The 14,670-nt window shown below is 43.1% G+C and overlaps 1 protein-coding gene across 3 annotated transcripts in view; it reads right to left on the bottom strand.

Annotated features, from left to right (window-relative positions):
- The window catches only part of FANCD2 (FA complementation group D2), a 1,694,389-nt gene that overhangs the window by 763,449 nt on the left and 916,270 nt on the right, over positions 1–14,670 (bottom strand). For all 3 annotated transcript variants that reach the window (XM_044077594.1, XM_044077597.1, XM_044077595.1), the window contains exon 26: positions 11,642–11,750. In XM_044077594.1, the coding sequence (XP_043933529.1) occupies positions 11,642–11,750 (109 nt within the window). The remainder of the gene's footprint in view (positions 1–11,641; positions 11,751–14,670) is intronic.

The raw sequence follows: 14,670 nt of genomic DNA, 5'->3' as shown, positions 1-14,670 counted from the left end.
GATATGCGACAGAGTATAGCTGGAGTTTTTTAAGGTGGTCAGCGTAGGGCATCTGCTTTAGGCCTGTGATTCTTTTAGTGAGGTATTTCTGCGGCCTTTCCAGTTGTTGCAGATGTCTTGAGAGGTATATACCAAATGGGGTGTTGTATTCTATTAATGGGTCTAACTAGGGATAAGTACAGTGTGACAATGACCTCCTTTTTTCTGGATGAAAAGCCCTTAGTGATGAGGTGTGCCACATAGAAGGATGTGGTTATTGAAGGTGAGACCACTGTCCACCTTTGTCCCTAAGTCTCTTATCACACTTTCGGTGTTTAGTGTACTGCCACCTATGTGGTAATTCACGGGTACATGTTTTTTCCCAAAGGGGATAACTATACATTTCTTGGTATTGAGCTTGAGCCCATGGCTCTGGCACCAAGCATCTGTTTCTGAAAGGCCCTTATGTACAGTAGCCACATCATTTGGGGATTCAATAATGGCTCCCAGTTTGCAATTATCTGCGAACTTTGTTAGCCAGAGTCCCTTAGTGTTGGCCTGTACTTCAGAGAAGTAGATGCCAAACAAAAGTGGTCCCAGGACTGAACCCTGAGGTACTCCACTTGTCACTTGTCTGAAGCTGGATTTGGAGTTGGCTACTTTTACAGTGTGGGTTCTGTCAGTAGGCCAGTTGGCAACCCATTGGGTGAAGTAGGGATTACTGCCCAGCTTAGTAAGTTTATCTATGATTCCAGAGTGGGGGATGGTGTCAAAGGCCTTGGTGAGGTCTAGATAGGCTATGTGGACCACCTCACCCTTGTCCATGGCTCTGGAGACTGATTCGAAGAAGTCAATCAGGTTCAGGAGACAAGATCGTCCCTTCACGAACCAAACTGAGTGGGGTCCAGTGTTGAAGATTGCCAATGTCTTTGTTTATAAGTTCCATGATAGTACGCTCCATGGCCTTGCAGATAAGGCTCGTCAGAGTGAAGGGCAGTACTTTTTGTGGAGTGGGATAACTGTAGCTCTGCGCCACTCAGTGGGCACAAACCTGAGGTGAAGCTATAATTAAACATGACACTTAGGTAAGGTGCCAGTTCATATTGTAGTTCATGTAGTACACAGCCCGGGATGTCATCTGGTCCCATAGATGCTGTATTCTTAGCTTTGGAGAGTGTGTTTTTTACCTGTGTGGCTGTTACCAGAATTTGTCAATCTTCCGGTATTGAGATGGGCCATTTAAGGGGTGAGAGGGGGGTGAAGTTGGCACTGAATCGATCTGCCAGGATACTGGCAATATCCTTGGGATCAGTATATTTAATGCCATTCTGTTTTAACTCAGAACAGATCTGAGCATTGTCATTTAGATTCTTGACATAGTTATAGAATGCCTTGTGGTTGTCTTTGGAATCTTTGGAATTTTATTTTTGTAACTAGCTTTGGAGGATTTTATGAGGGATCTCAGTTTCTTACTGAGGCTGGTAAGGGAGTTTTTTGCATCCTGGGATTTTCCTCTTTTCTGCAACATTTTCTTCCTTTTGTTGTAAAGTTTGTTTATGACAGGGGACCACCAGATTGGCTTCCTTTTTTTGGAGGAGAGCATCTTGGTTCTATTTGGGATGGCACAATTCATGCATAAGTGGATGTGCTCGTACAGTGCCTGCAGGTAGCCCTCAGCCGGCCTGAATACCAGAGTCTTGGATTCCTGCATCAGATGCTGTCTCTTCTTCCATGACGTCAGGTCGTCAGGGGTATAAAACATGCAGCCGACGCCATTACATCAGTTTTTCTTGCCCCAGATGTCAGGTGCCCCCACAATGGGAAGCAATCATATGTTATAGTACACCTCCATCGAAAAGCAAATACACCTGAAAATTTAAATACACCAAACAAGAAGGAAAGGTAGAGTGCCAAGAGAAGTCAGGAGGCTGGAGGGAGGGTAACCAGGACTGCAACAGTGAATACACTCGAACATCTACATTTATGGCAAGTGTACACAATTGTACTATGTTCTTCATGTTTCACTGTTGCAGTCATTACATTTGGGTTGATTCCCAAAGCTAAGGAAGGGAGGAGGAAGTTAGAGAGCATTAGGGTCAGCTATTAAGCCCTGCAAGACTGCAGTGGCAAAACCAGCTCTGGATTTAGAAAAAATAGGCATGTGGTAATGCTTGGTGAAGATATGTACAGAGCTCCAGGTAGCAGCTTCTAGGATGTCCCTGGTAGGGACTCCTCTGAGAAAGGCTGTAGAGGTAGATGCAGCCCTGGTGGAATGCGATCTTATCCCCTGTGGGGTAGGTTTTCCATGGTGCTTGTAGCAGAAATGAATGCAATGGGCTATCCATTTAGAAATGGTTTGTTTTGAAATGGCCTTCCCCTCTGCCCCTGCAGCAAAGCCAACTAGCAGTTGTTCAGATTTTCTGAGAAGCTTAGTCCTGTCCAAATAAAATCTAAGCAGTCTGTGCATGTCCAGAGGGTGCAGTGTTCGTTCTCCTTTGTTTTGTGGATTAGGGAAAAAAGTAGGCAAATTAATAGACTGATTTAGGGCCACACTAGACACCACCTTGGACATAAAGGAAGGATTGGTCCTGAGGGAAACCCTGTCTGTATGGAAGATAATGAAGGGCTCCACTGCCATGAGGGCCTGTAATTCAGAAACTCTTCTTGCTAAAGTGATGGCTAGAAGGAAGGCTGTCTTCCAAGAAAGGAATTTCAACTCTGCAGTCGCAGTTGTCTCAAAGGGAGGTAGAGTGAGCTTTTCCAATACAAAGTTAAGGTCCCAGGCTGGATTAAGGGCTCTCCTGGGTGGGGGGGGGGGGTCTTAAATTTTTGGCCCTTCTAAGGAATTGCTTTAGCAGGGGGTGAGAGAAGAGGGGTGGCTCAGTATTATAATGTGCTGAAATGCTAGAGGCATGAATTTTAATTGACGAGAAGGATAGGCCCTTGTTGAGCATTTCTGTTAAGTACCGAAGAATATGAGGTAAGCTGGGTACCACTGTGCCCATCCCCCGAGTCTGGCTCCAGAAACAGTATCTTTTCCACTTTTCAGCATAGGATTTTCTAATACTAGGCCTCCTTGCCTCCAGAATGACATCTAGCACCTATTTACTGATGGATGCTATTAGGGATCTCAAGAAATTAGCCAGGTTGCAAGGTTCAGGGTTTGAAGCTGAGGGTGCAGAATCTGACCCCGCCTGCTGGGACAGCAGGGAAGGGGCCTGAGGCAGGTGCCATGGTTCCAGCAGTGTCATACTGTGTAAGAGGGGGTACCAGTGCTGGCGTGGCCAGTCTGGTGCAATCAGTATTGTCCTTGGCTTGTCCTGTTTGATCTTTTGCAGAACATTCGAGAGGAGAGGCAGAGGGGGAAAGGCATAAACTGAGAGGCTTTCCCAGGTAAAGGACAGGGCATACACTTTCCAAGCTTGACTGTGGGAAGTCTTTGTGCAGAATTTGTCCAATTGGTAGTTTTGAGGGGAGGCAAACAGGTCTACCTCTGGAGTCCCCCATTTGTTCCTCAAGAGTTTGAATATTTCTGGTTCCAGTTTCCATTCGTGTGAATCCATGAGATTTCTGCTTAGGTCGTCTGCCAGTGAATTTAGCTTGCCTGGCAGGAACTGAGCTTGTAGGTGCACTTGGTAGTTCAAGGCTGTGTTCCACACAGCCATGGCTAGTCTGCAGAGAGGATACGAGTGGGTTCCCCCCTGCTTGTTTATGTACCACATAACTGTGGTGTTGTCTGTCTTTACCAATAATTGTTCTGGCAGAATGCGGTCTTTGAAGGCTGTCAGGGAATTCTGTACAGCTAACATTTCTTTCTGGTTGATATGCAGGTACATCTGTCTCGGGTTCCATTTGCCCTGAATGCACTGTCCTGTCAAGTGAGCCCCCCATGCATTGTCTGATGCGTCTGTTGTTAGGGTTTGAGCGGCAGGGGGTAGAGTGAAAGGGAGCCCCTTGTGGTAGCAGGCCTCTGCCCACCAAAGGAACTCTGTCTTTACACAAGGAATGATAGGAATCATTGATTCCAGGTCCTGAGAATGCTGACGCCATAGTCTTTTTAAATACCATTGTAGTTTCCTCATATGGAATTAGTAGAATGCATGTGGCCATGAACCCCAGGGCTTGCAGAATGTTCCTTGCAGATAGTTGGGTCTTTGTGGCCAATAGTTTGAAGTAGTTTGTGAAATAAACTTGCTTCCCTGGAGTGAGGAAAGCCACCTGGGAAGTTGTGTTCAAGCTTGCTCCCAGGAATACAATCTGCTGGCAAGGTACTGAGTGAGATTTCTTTAAATTTATGGTGTACCCCAGTGAAGTTAGAAGTTTCTTTATGAATGTCAAATGTTTTAATAGCAAGTCCTGGATTTCTGCCCGAATCAGACAATCGTCCAAGTATGGGTATATTTGAATATTTCTCTGCCTGCGAAATGCAATGGCTGGAGTTAGACACTTTGTGAATACCCTGGACGCAGTAGATAAGCCAAAGGGAAGTGCAGAGAACTGATAGTGCATGGAGCCTGCCCTGAAGCGTGGGTATTTCCTGCAAGATTCCCTTATTGGAATGTGCAGGTAAGCTTCCTTTAAGTCTAAGGTTGCCAACCAGGCATCTTTGCCTAGCATAGGAAGTAGCTGTTGAAGTGTTAGCATTTTGAATTTTGGGATTACCAGAAAGGTGTTTAGAATAGAAAGGTCAAGGATAGGACGCCAGGAGCTGTCTTTTCTGGGAATGAGGAAAAGTCTTGAAAAAAACCTTGTCCCCTTTGTTCTGCTGGGACAGGCTGAATAGCCCTGATACTTAGAAGAGAGATAACCTGCTGTTGGGCCTCCGCCCACCGATTTGGGGGTAGATCTGGCCAACCGTTTGGGGTTGGTAGGGTGTGGAAGTGGAATCTGTATCCTTGGGAAACTATAGCTCCCAGTTTTTTGCATGCAAGGCAAGCTTTCCTCTTAAGGGAGCAGACAGTTGAGCAGGGCTTGAAAGGGTTAAGGTTAAGTCATTGTGCCATTTTTCCATAGTGGGGTGGCTTACTACTCCCTGCTTTGGAAGTGGAAGCCCTCCATTGCTTAGGCCTGTGCATAGCCAGAGACTGTAACCTAGGTGGTCTGCTGTTCCTGGGTTTGGACTGAGAAGGCCTGGAAGAGACTGGTAGGAACAATTCTTTGAAGGAAAATGCCTACTAAATCTGGGAGGCTGTACTTGTAGTTAATCTTTAACAGTTTGCAAAGATTTAGCTTTTTCCTCCATCCTTTTGAGGACTTCTTCTGCTTTCATGCCAAACAGGCAGTCTTGGTTTAAGGGAGCATCCAGTAATTTAGCTTTAACATGATCGGGCAGGTTTTGCTCCTTAAGCCAAGCATGCCTTCTATGTACAGACCCAGTGACAGCAGCCTTGCAAGATGCTTCTAGAGAGTCAAAAACCACATTGCAAAGTATGTTTACCAACTTGTTCTGCAGAGTGCATTAAATCCTGTAATTCTTTGTGTTCAGCAGTCAGGAATCAACATCATTTTCTGTTTAAGCAGTCCCATAATATGCTGCTGGTACTTGAACATATGAAACTGGCAATTTAAAGCCCTAATGGCCAAAGTAGCAGAAGTGTATACCTTCTTACCCCATCTGTCCAAGGCTCTAGAATCTCTATCAGAAGGGGTAGTATTTTTGGCAGCAGTACCTTTAATGCCTTTTGGTCCTTGGGAAATGGTCTCTGGATCCGCAGTAGGATTCTTGAAGAGGAACTTGTGTGAGTCAGGTACTCTGTAATACCAGTCAGGTTTTCTGGGAGCTGGAGGTAAGTTGTCTGGGGCCAAGCTAGATTCCAAGAAAGCATCATCTACAATGTCCAGAACAGGAGGGATAGCTAAAGACCTATGTTGAGGAAGGAGTAAGAATTCCCTAAGACTCTTTTTGGAGTCAGAGTAATCCTGGCTTTCCCAGCGGAAATGCTCCCTAAGAGTGTGCAAGGTTTCACCAAAAGAAAAATCTTCTGGAGGGGAAGCAGAGGGAATGGAATCCTCTGCATCAGAATCCTCACAGGTAGAGAAGGGCAAATCCTGGTAATCAGAAGGAACAGAAATATCAGATTCCTGATCAGAAGAATCAGAAGGAAAAACAGTTCTAGGTCTCTTAGAGGGGGAAGGCTGGCTTCCTCTAATTAAGGTAATAAGGTCTTCAGCCATTCTAAGCATTTGTTTTTCAGGCATATGGGCCTGAGCGTGCGGTTTGTACGTCTGTTTTCTAGGCGTGGTGCAAGTTTTAGGCCTGGATGAAAAAGAAGGCATCGGTTTAAAATGCAAGTCTGTAGGCCTGAATACACCCTCAGAAGCCGGTGCCTGCACAGCGGCTCCAGACCCATCCAAGGTAGAGACATCCGCAGGTTCCACAGTTGAAGAAGCATCTCACTGCATACCGGACTCCGAATGGGTCTCAGTAGAGGCCTGTGAATCTGAAGTAGCAGGTATCAGGGGCAGTGAAAGTGTCTCACTGAGTACCGGCGGACTGGCGACTAGCTTAACATAAGTGTCATCAGCAGTTTTGGACCTATGCGGTCTGCCTCTGTCTTTATCCTTATGTTTTTTCAGAAGATCGGTAGTCGGATGGCTTAACGAAGCCATTTTGGAGTACGGATACAGAGTACCAAAATAATTTGCTGCAAAGATAGCCCGACGATGTATAGTTCGGGGGTTGAACAAGGCACAAAACTGACAACGAGGGACGTCGTGGTCTGGGGCTAAGCAAGGAATGCAGTACAAATGGAAATCTTTATGAGGTATTTGCTTTCCACAGGTACGACAATAGTTAACTTTTACTGACATCAGTTGGAGCAAGAAAAAAAGATCCCCCAATGGGGTACTTATCTTTTTGAAGACTTTGGTTCTGAAACTTGAAAACAAAAATTTCAGGAGTTGGCCGACTGGCACTTGCGAGCTGTTTCTGCTTCGGGCACCGCACAGCAAGAAAGACTGATGTAATGGCATTGGCTACATGTTTTATACCCCTGACGACCTGACGTCATGGAAGAAGAAGAGACAGCATCTGAGGCAGGAATCCAAGACTCTGGTATTCAGGCCGGCTGAGGGCTACCTGCAGGCAGATAACCCAAATGTGATGACTGCCACAGTGAAACACAAAGAACATCTGCCAACCAACACTAAGTCAGAGAAGTGAAAGGAAATATGAAAAGTAATGAAGCAGCTACAAGTTTTACGGAAAGTTTCTGGTAGATACACAAGATTAATCTATAGATCATACAAGTTCCTTCAAAGAATAACAGAGGTGTGTCCATCTGAGGGGTGCAGAGGAATTAGCAAGGTTGCGCCATAAGGGATGGGATAGTCTTGTCAATGAGGTTTGGAGAAAGTCTTCAGACACACACACACACAGAAGGAATAAGTAGCATGCTGCATGATTAGTAGTGTGGTGGTTCGCGGGATGGGTAGGAGAGATGAAGTGACAAAGGGGAGAGAATGAATGGCAGGAGAGCAGAATATGTCTGACACTAGATGATGGGTAACAGGAAAGGAGAGAGTTAATTATGTAAAGGGAGTATGGAGGACAACAAGGAAAGAGTTGTTTAGAGCCAACCGCTTTAGGGTTACATATGAAAACATGGGAATTGTAGGAACAATACATGCAGAATAATGTTTTGGAGGAGGAATGAGATTTAAAAGAAGGCAGGATTTGAATGAACTATGCAATGCTTGACTGACAATGATTGGATAGATTATAAGTGATGTATAAAGTCTAGACCTAAAAATGTCAATATGGTTTGTTTTCATTTATCTAAATGTATGATTGCCTATGTCATAAGTGACGATTTAATAAAGATGTTTCTTGTTTAAAAAAATGAGACATTTGTAACTGTGGGTAGTATAGAGATATCAAACAGCATGAAAGTTCTGAACAGGGTGATTAATAAATGAATATGCAGAATAGTAGAAAGATGTGGGACGAGCAGTTCAGATTCTCATCAGGATGCAGCCCAACTAACCAAATGTTTGCAGTGAGTCACATAGTTGAGAAGAAGCTAGAGACGATGAGAGACTACCAGGGCATTCCTACACATGAAGAACGCATATGACAGGGTCCCAAGAAAGCTGATTTGGGCAGTCCTGCAATGGTTAGAAGTTCCAGAAACATTGCAGAATTAGTGTGACTATTGTACAAGGACCCAATAACTTAAGTATGAACAGTGTTCAGATTCTCTCAGGATTGGATTCCCAGTGGGAGTAGGTGTCCAGCAAGGCTCATCTCTGAGCTCACTGCTGTTCATATAAGTGATGGACTACATTAGCAAACAGATTGGAGGGGGGTAGGTCTACAAAGTTGCTGTATGCAGATGATGTTGCATAACAGGCAGACTCTGAACAGGAACTTAAGCAAAGGATAGGGGACTGGAATGCACAACTGAAGGCATATGGGATGAAACTTTGTAAAGATAAAGCAGTTGAAAAGGCAGCACTTGGGGGAAATTAGAAGCAGCAGAGAACTGAGAAAGAAAGGAAAGTAGTGGAAAAAGTTAACTTCAAGCACCCGAGGAAAAGGGAATTCTGAATGAGGAGGTTAAAGACAGAATTAGAGGGATTCAGCCAAGTGGCACAGGTTGTAAGTGGTAGTGTATGACAGAAGAATGCTAAAGAAGCTGAAAAGTAAGGTATCCAAAACACTAGTGCAACCAGTCCTACTGTATGGTACAGAAACCTGGGCAGTGAAGGCAGAGCAGTTGAGGAAGCTAGAGGAGATGAAGATGAAGTGTCCAAGACATGTAGTAGGATGCACAATGTGGGACAGATGAAGAAATAAGGACATCAGAGCAGAAGCCAAAGTAGCTCCAATTGTAGAGATGGTCAAAGAGAAAAGGTTATAGTTGTTCATGTAATATGTAGGAAAGCAAAAGACAATCTGCTGAGGATGATTTGGGAGCGAGAAGAAGACGTCAGGAGGAAATGAGGGTGTCCAACAAAGAGATGGACAGACTGTGTGAGAGAAGACCTGCGACATGAAGTCATGACTATCAATGACACCACATTATCAGGCTGGAAGAGTGGCAGTGAATTGAGAGAAATGATGACAGCTGAGGCAACATCCTGATCCCTTGTAGAAAATGGGAAAAAGGAGGTTGATGATGAAGGCAACATCTTGAAAAAAGACAACATGAAGGGTAAGAAACAAATATGTGAAGGAATGGGTGTAATTACAGACAAACTCCACAGCTTGGTGATGTGGAGCAGTTACTGGAAGTTGTTTGTCTTTTGTTTTTCCCCAGTTCGGGATCGCCACAGTGGAACTCCGGTCCGCTAATGATTGGCAGTAGATTTTCACAAACGCCGAGGTGCCAGCTCGATGTCCAACCTTCAACGAAGGCACGCCCTTACGCACATCTTTCGACCGCCACCCAACCGCGGGGAGGACATGCAGACTCCACACAGAAGGCATTCCCCGCACTCCAGCCGAGAATCGAACGGGAGAACCTCTTGCTATGAGACAACAACGCTGGAGCAGTTACTGGAAAGTAAAGAAAAATACATTTTGGAATGTGAATATAGATGAGCTGGAAAGTTATTTCAGAATATTAAATGTTTCAGGAAAACTAGCAAAGAAAAAAACAAAAACGTATTTAATAACTTGTGATCCACTCCGAAGACTTACATCCAAGAAACAGCCTACCTCTGGCATCCTTCACAGGCTAGGTGGCTGAGTGAATATGGAATAGAATGGTGCCCTTTCAATGAAAGAGAATGATGCTTGTTACAGGGTACAGAACAGTGTGTAAAAAGCCAAGACTCAGTGTCTTAGTCCTGCATTCCTGACTTTTTTCCTTCAGTCTGCTTGCCTTATGTCTCATGTTGTTAAAATATAAACTGTCAGAATATTCCTTTGTGCTTTATCTTCTTTCCTTTCCCAAATTACATCATTGCAAATCACTGAATGGCAAGGGAAGCTTCAGGTTTTGACTAGCATGGGCAGCAAATGGCATAGTTATAAATGTTGATGAAGTTGGGACCCCCCCCCCCCCAAAAAAAAGACAAGTTTTGCGACAAGACAGAAAATTATATGCTGCTTTGATATCCAATGACAATTTTTAGCATTAAAGATGGGTACTTCCCTGCAATGACTACAAATAAAAGATCATGGTGGCAAATGCGTCCCCCCTTAACCCAGGTGTAAAGAATACTAGTATGGGCAACAGGGCGTGTCGCTTCTATGAACTTTAGCAATAAGACACTTTCACCAGATGTGAGAAATAAAATGTAATTTCCACTAAAGAACCTACTTCAGAGGTCCTTTAGATCTGACTTTTCAATTCAAAATGCGGGTGTAGCTAGATAGCTCATTTTCATGTTCATGAAAAGTGGTAAGAACTCAATAGTTAAAGTAGACTGAATTTATAAGCACAAAGAAAGAAGGAGAAGATGGAATAACCTAATCATCTGTTTCCTGGCAATAAAGCCAAAGCTGGCACCAATTACAGAATCTAAACAAAAGAAAGGGCATACAGATTTATAAGGATCTACTTTTGTTTTACTTGGGGCCAGTCTGTAGGAATTTATTAATTAGCCTTGAACTTCACATTCCAGAAGAGGATAAGACATACAACACTGGCATCCATTACTATATCACAATTTAGCAGGAAACTGTGCACCTATGGAAGCAGGTATACATTGTAATGAATTAATGATTAAGATACTGATTGTGGGAATAATGGAATCATAGCTAAACGCAAAGCAGTATTCCATAGAGATGACTATTAGTGTTCTTCCCCATTAACAAATACATTAAACTTTGAGTACCAGCCTCTTCTACACAATTAAAACAACACAAAAAAAATATGTGATGCTTTATGACAATTTGTTGATGAAAATCAGGTCAGCTACAAAGACAAAGAATCTGAAGCAACTGTTTTGTGGACACAGTTAAAAGGCAATTACCACTTCATTCAAGCCATTTAATACTGCAGTGGAGGTCACAGTTAGGAAAAAAGCCTCAAACCACTCCCACCACCACACAGTGAAATGCACTGCATTTATTAGTAGAAGTTTACTGGGAAATCTGGCCTTAAACTAGCAGCATTCTCTTCTGTGGACCAGGGATAATCTGCAAACGAAGTAATAAGCTTCTCTACAAACTACAAATGAACTTATAGTTAAAATGATGTTGCCATGTCACCAGTCACCACTAGTGCTAAAATGACAATGAAAAACCATGGTGGACATAGCTGTCAACCTCCTGTCCCCAAAATGAGGAACATTAGCCCTCATACTGTGTGACAAATGGTCAAAACGTGGAACACTTACAACTGGCTTACTAACAGCTTCAACTAGGAAGGGCATATGATGGCTAAAATAGGCTGGTTTTACGTATAAAAAAGATATTCTAATGAATTAATATGATTCCCATCTATTTAGCCATGGCTATCAGGTAAACAATTTCCAACAATGAATGTGTGACAGACCCTTTCAATGTGGAACCTTGAGGAACATGCACCTTTTAGAACCCCAAATGAGGTACGTTCCTCGTAATGAGGTACACTTGAGAGCTATGATGGTGGAAAGTTGCAAGGTGGGTGGTGAAATCAACATATGTTATTGTTCACTCCAACAAAAAAATACATAAAGTAAGGCATACCCATCACTTCTTAACCTCTAGTAAAATGGCATGATGGCTTACCTGCAAGACATTTCTCCAACAAAGGCTGTAGTTCTGTAATGTTCTTCAGTCGAATAAGTACTTTCCCTTTCATTTCTGGGTCTTTCTGATTACAAAATGCATTCACAATCTGCAGAAAAGAAGAAAGCTTAATACATAAAGTTGGAATAAATATTCACTGTATTAATCTGCAAGGCTGTATGTAGTGGGTAAACTAAGATTTCCTTTTATGACATCTGATGTTATCCCCGGGCTCAGTACAGTTCACAATATTCTCTCATTTCTGTGCTAGAGCACACATTCACTTCCTGCCAGTGACATCATCACATATTGGAGGTAGGAAGGCATACTCAGCAAAAGCAATACTCAATCCCACCTTATTCACTCTCCAAGCACACCTTTCAAGATGGGAAACAGAAGCACAACATACAGGAACATAACTTTATATACCTACTCACTTTACAGATAAAGCCATCTGAATCCACAGAACTGAGGCCATCCAAATACAGCATTCCAAGAGAACAGCAAATATCCAGTGCAGAAGGCCACCGCACACTGGTTGACATGGTGAGTACGTATCTGTGAAACCTGACTGCAGAAACATCTGCAGTGGGTAAGTTACAAAAAAGTAAGAGAACTGAAGAATGCAACCTCATAGAAGACCAAAGGCTAGAGGAAAATTAAAGCTGAAGGACAAGGGCTCAGAAGGCAGAGTCCTGAAGCATCACAAAAAGGTACAACATCTGGAATCAAGATTCAAACAATGACTACTGAAGGTGCAAACAGAATATCAAGTGTCTGTTATTAAAATGACCATAACATATATGTTCTGAAGCAAGCATCAACTCTTCTGAAGTGGTCTTTTCAGGAGCAATTTTAAGTGGGTAGCTGAGTGCAGATCACAGTTAGTAATTCAGTCAGAAAGAGTTTGCTTAACTGTTGCAAGTCCCCCACAAAGAGCAAAACAGATGGAACTGCTGCTGTATCTTCTTGAATTCATGCACAATATTCAAGTACAACTGGAGGTAGCACTGCAAGTGCATGGCATGAAAAGCTCTCAACCCTGTGGATTCTAAGTTTGTAAAGAAAAGGGAGAAGTACTGAGTAGGTTAAGGAAAATTTTGACACTAGTTCTGGAAGAAAATATGGATTAATTCTAATGGACGAAAAGTCATTGAGAAAAGAAAAATAAGGTCCCGTAAAAATAAGAAGTTAATGCACAGAAAGCAAAGAATGGGCACCAAGAACTGCATCTTCCCAAAGATGAACTTAGGAGTTATGAAGCTATTAAGATCCAAGTACGGGGAAACTTGATGATCATGAAGTTCAAGTTTCAATAAGAAAGGTTCTTCAAAAGTTGGCAAAAGAGTGAGAAACAAAGGAGATGATCAACTTAGCTAGCATTGGGGGTGTCCTACTTTCCACAAGGTCATAATGTGTAGAGATGACAGAATCCTATAAATTAACTTCAGAATAAGTGAGACCAGACTCGCATGGGTTAAGACAGATCAAAGCCACCTGCAGATCCTGAGTGAGCCAAAGATATTAACCCATAAAGCAGGTATCCAGCTGGAATTCATCCTTACAGATGGGAATCCATAACCACACGTCCAAAGTACACAGACATTGCTGAGCTTGTTGCAGTAGCTAAAGCATCATAACAGTTTACTGCCTAGCTTACAGTGCACATTACAGGTAAGAACACAAAGGCAAATATTTAGTGACACAGATTATGTTAAGCTGGAGGCAGAGGGTCACAGATAATGTAGAGATCTGAAGGTAAACTGTGGAAGTAAATGCACTATGGGAATGGATTACAGATGAATTCCTCATGACAATGGACAAGAGTTTGAGTAACAGTGAAAATATATTAATAAACAAGTAGGAGGCAACATGGAGTGAGGAAGTGGAGGAAAGCAGAATGGCATCAATGGAGCTGAAGGCAGGAAAGATGCAATTTGAAGGTGAGATGGTAGAAGGGGGATTAAAAGGCAGACACGGGCTTTTATAGTTGCATACCAGAAAGGAATAAGGTAGGGAGGAAAGGACAGACCTGGCTAGGATGGAGATCACAGAAGTCTGAGAAAAAGGGAAATTATATGAGTTATTTGTTTCAGTTTTCATACAGAAAACTTGACAGAAGAGTGTCCTTCTAGGAAGGCAGTAGGATAGAGTCTGTGCGCGCGTGTGTGTGTGTGTGTGTGTGTGTGTGGGGGGGGGGGGGGTCACTAGACAGATATGGCAGAAAGGAGGATGAGCAGGTAGATCAGATAAAGCACATAGACCATATGCTTTATCTGATCTACCCGCTCATCCTCCTTTCTGTCATGTCTGCCTAGTGACTCCTCCCCCACATGTACACAAACGGGCTGCATCCCACAGTCCAAAGTAACCTGGTTAGCATGCTAGAAAATCCTCTGACAAATATTTAACAGATCACTATCCAGCACAGAATTGCGGGATAGCAACAGTGGTACACTTTTACAGGGACAGCAGGGGAAAGTCCTAGAAACGACAGGCTAGTTAGCCTACTCTCTGCAACAGTGGCAGGGAAAATCAGAGAGAGATTTCTAGGGAAATATGGCTGTATTTATAGGGTCAGCCATTTCCAGAAAAACCACCATCACAGACAGATTCATGCAGAGATGTTATCAGATAAACCTGATCTATCTTTATGACTGGGATATAATACAGTTGACTGTGAAGTCCTGGCAGGCAGTCTACTTGAACTTCAGCAAAGCTCTCTGACAAACAGGTGCTGGTAAAGCTGAAATGGTTTGGGTGGATAGGACTAAGGCTGAATAAATGGACTGCTGCATGGCTGAAGAGTAGGACAAAGAAGACTGCATTATGGGGATGATGTTAGAAACAACAGAAGTGGCTAGCGGAATACTAAAGGGATTCTGACTAAGTTAGTACTTTTCTGTGTATTCATTAAAGAAAATTATAAAGTACATAAAGGACTGCAGTACACAATCCCTCTCTTTGCTGAGGACACAAAGGTTGGTGTGATATTGGAAGACAGGAAAACAGTTTAAGGATGGACCTAG

The sequence above is a fragment of the Protopterus annectens genome, chromosome 7.part0, assembly GCF_019279795.1.
Source record: "Protopterus annectens isolate FY-2018-M chromosome 7.part0, PAN1.0, whole genome shotgun sequence".
In the NCBI taxonomy this organism is placed as follows: domain Eukaryota; kingdom Metazoa; phylum Chordata; order Ceratodontiformes; family Protopteridae; genus Protopterus; species Protopterus annectens.
Note: the sequence above shows the minus strand (reverse complement) of the source record. Positions and strands in the feature narration are given on the sequence as shown.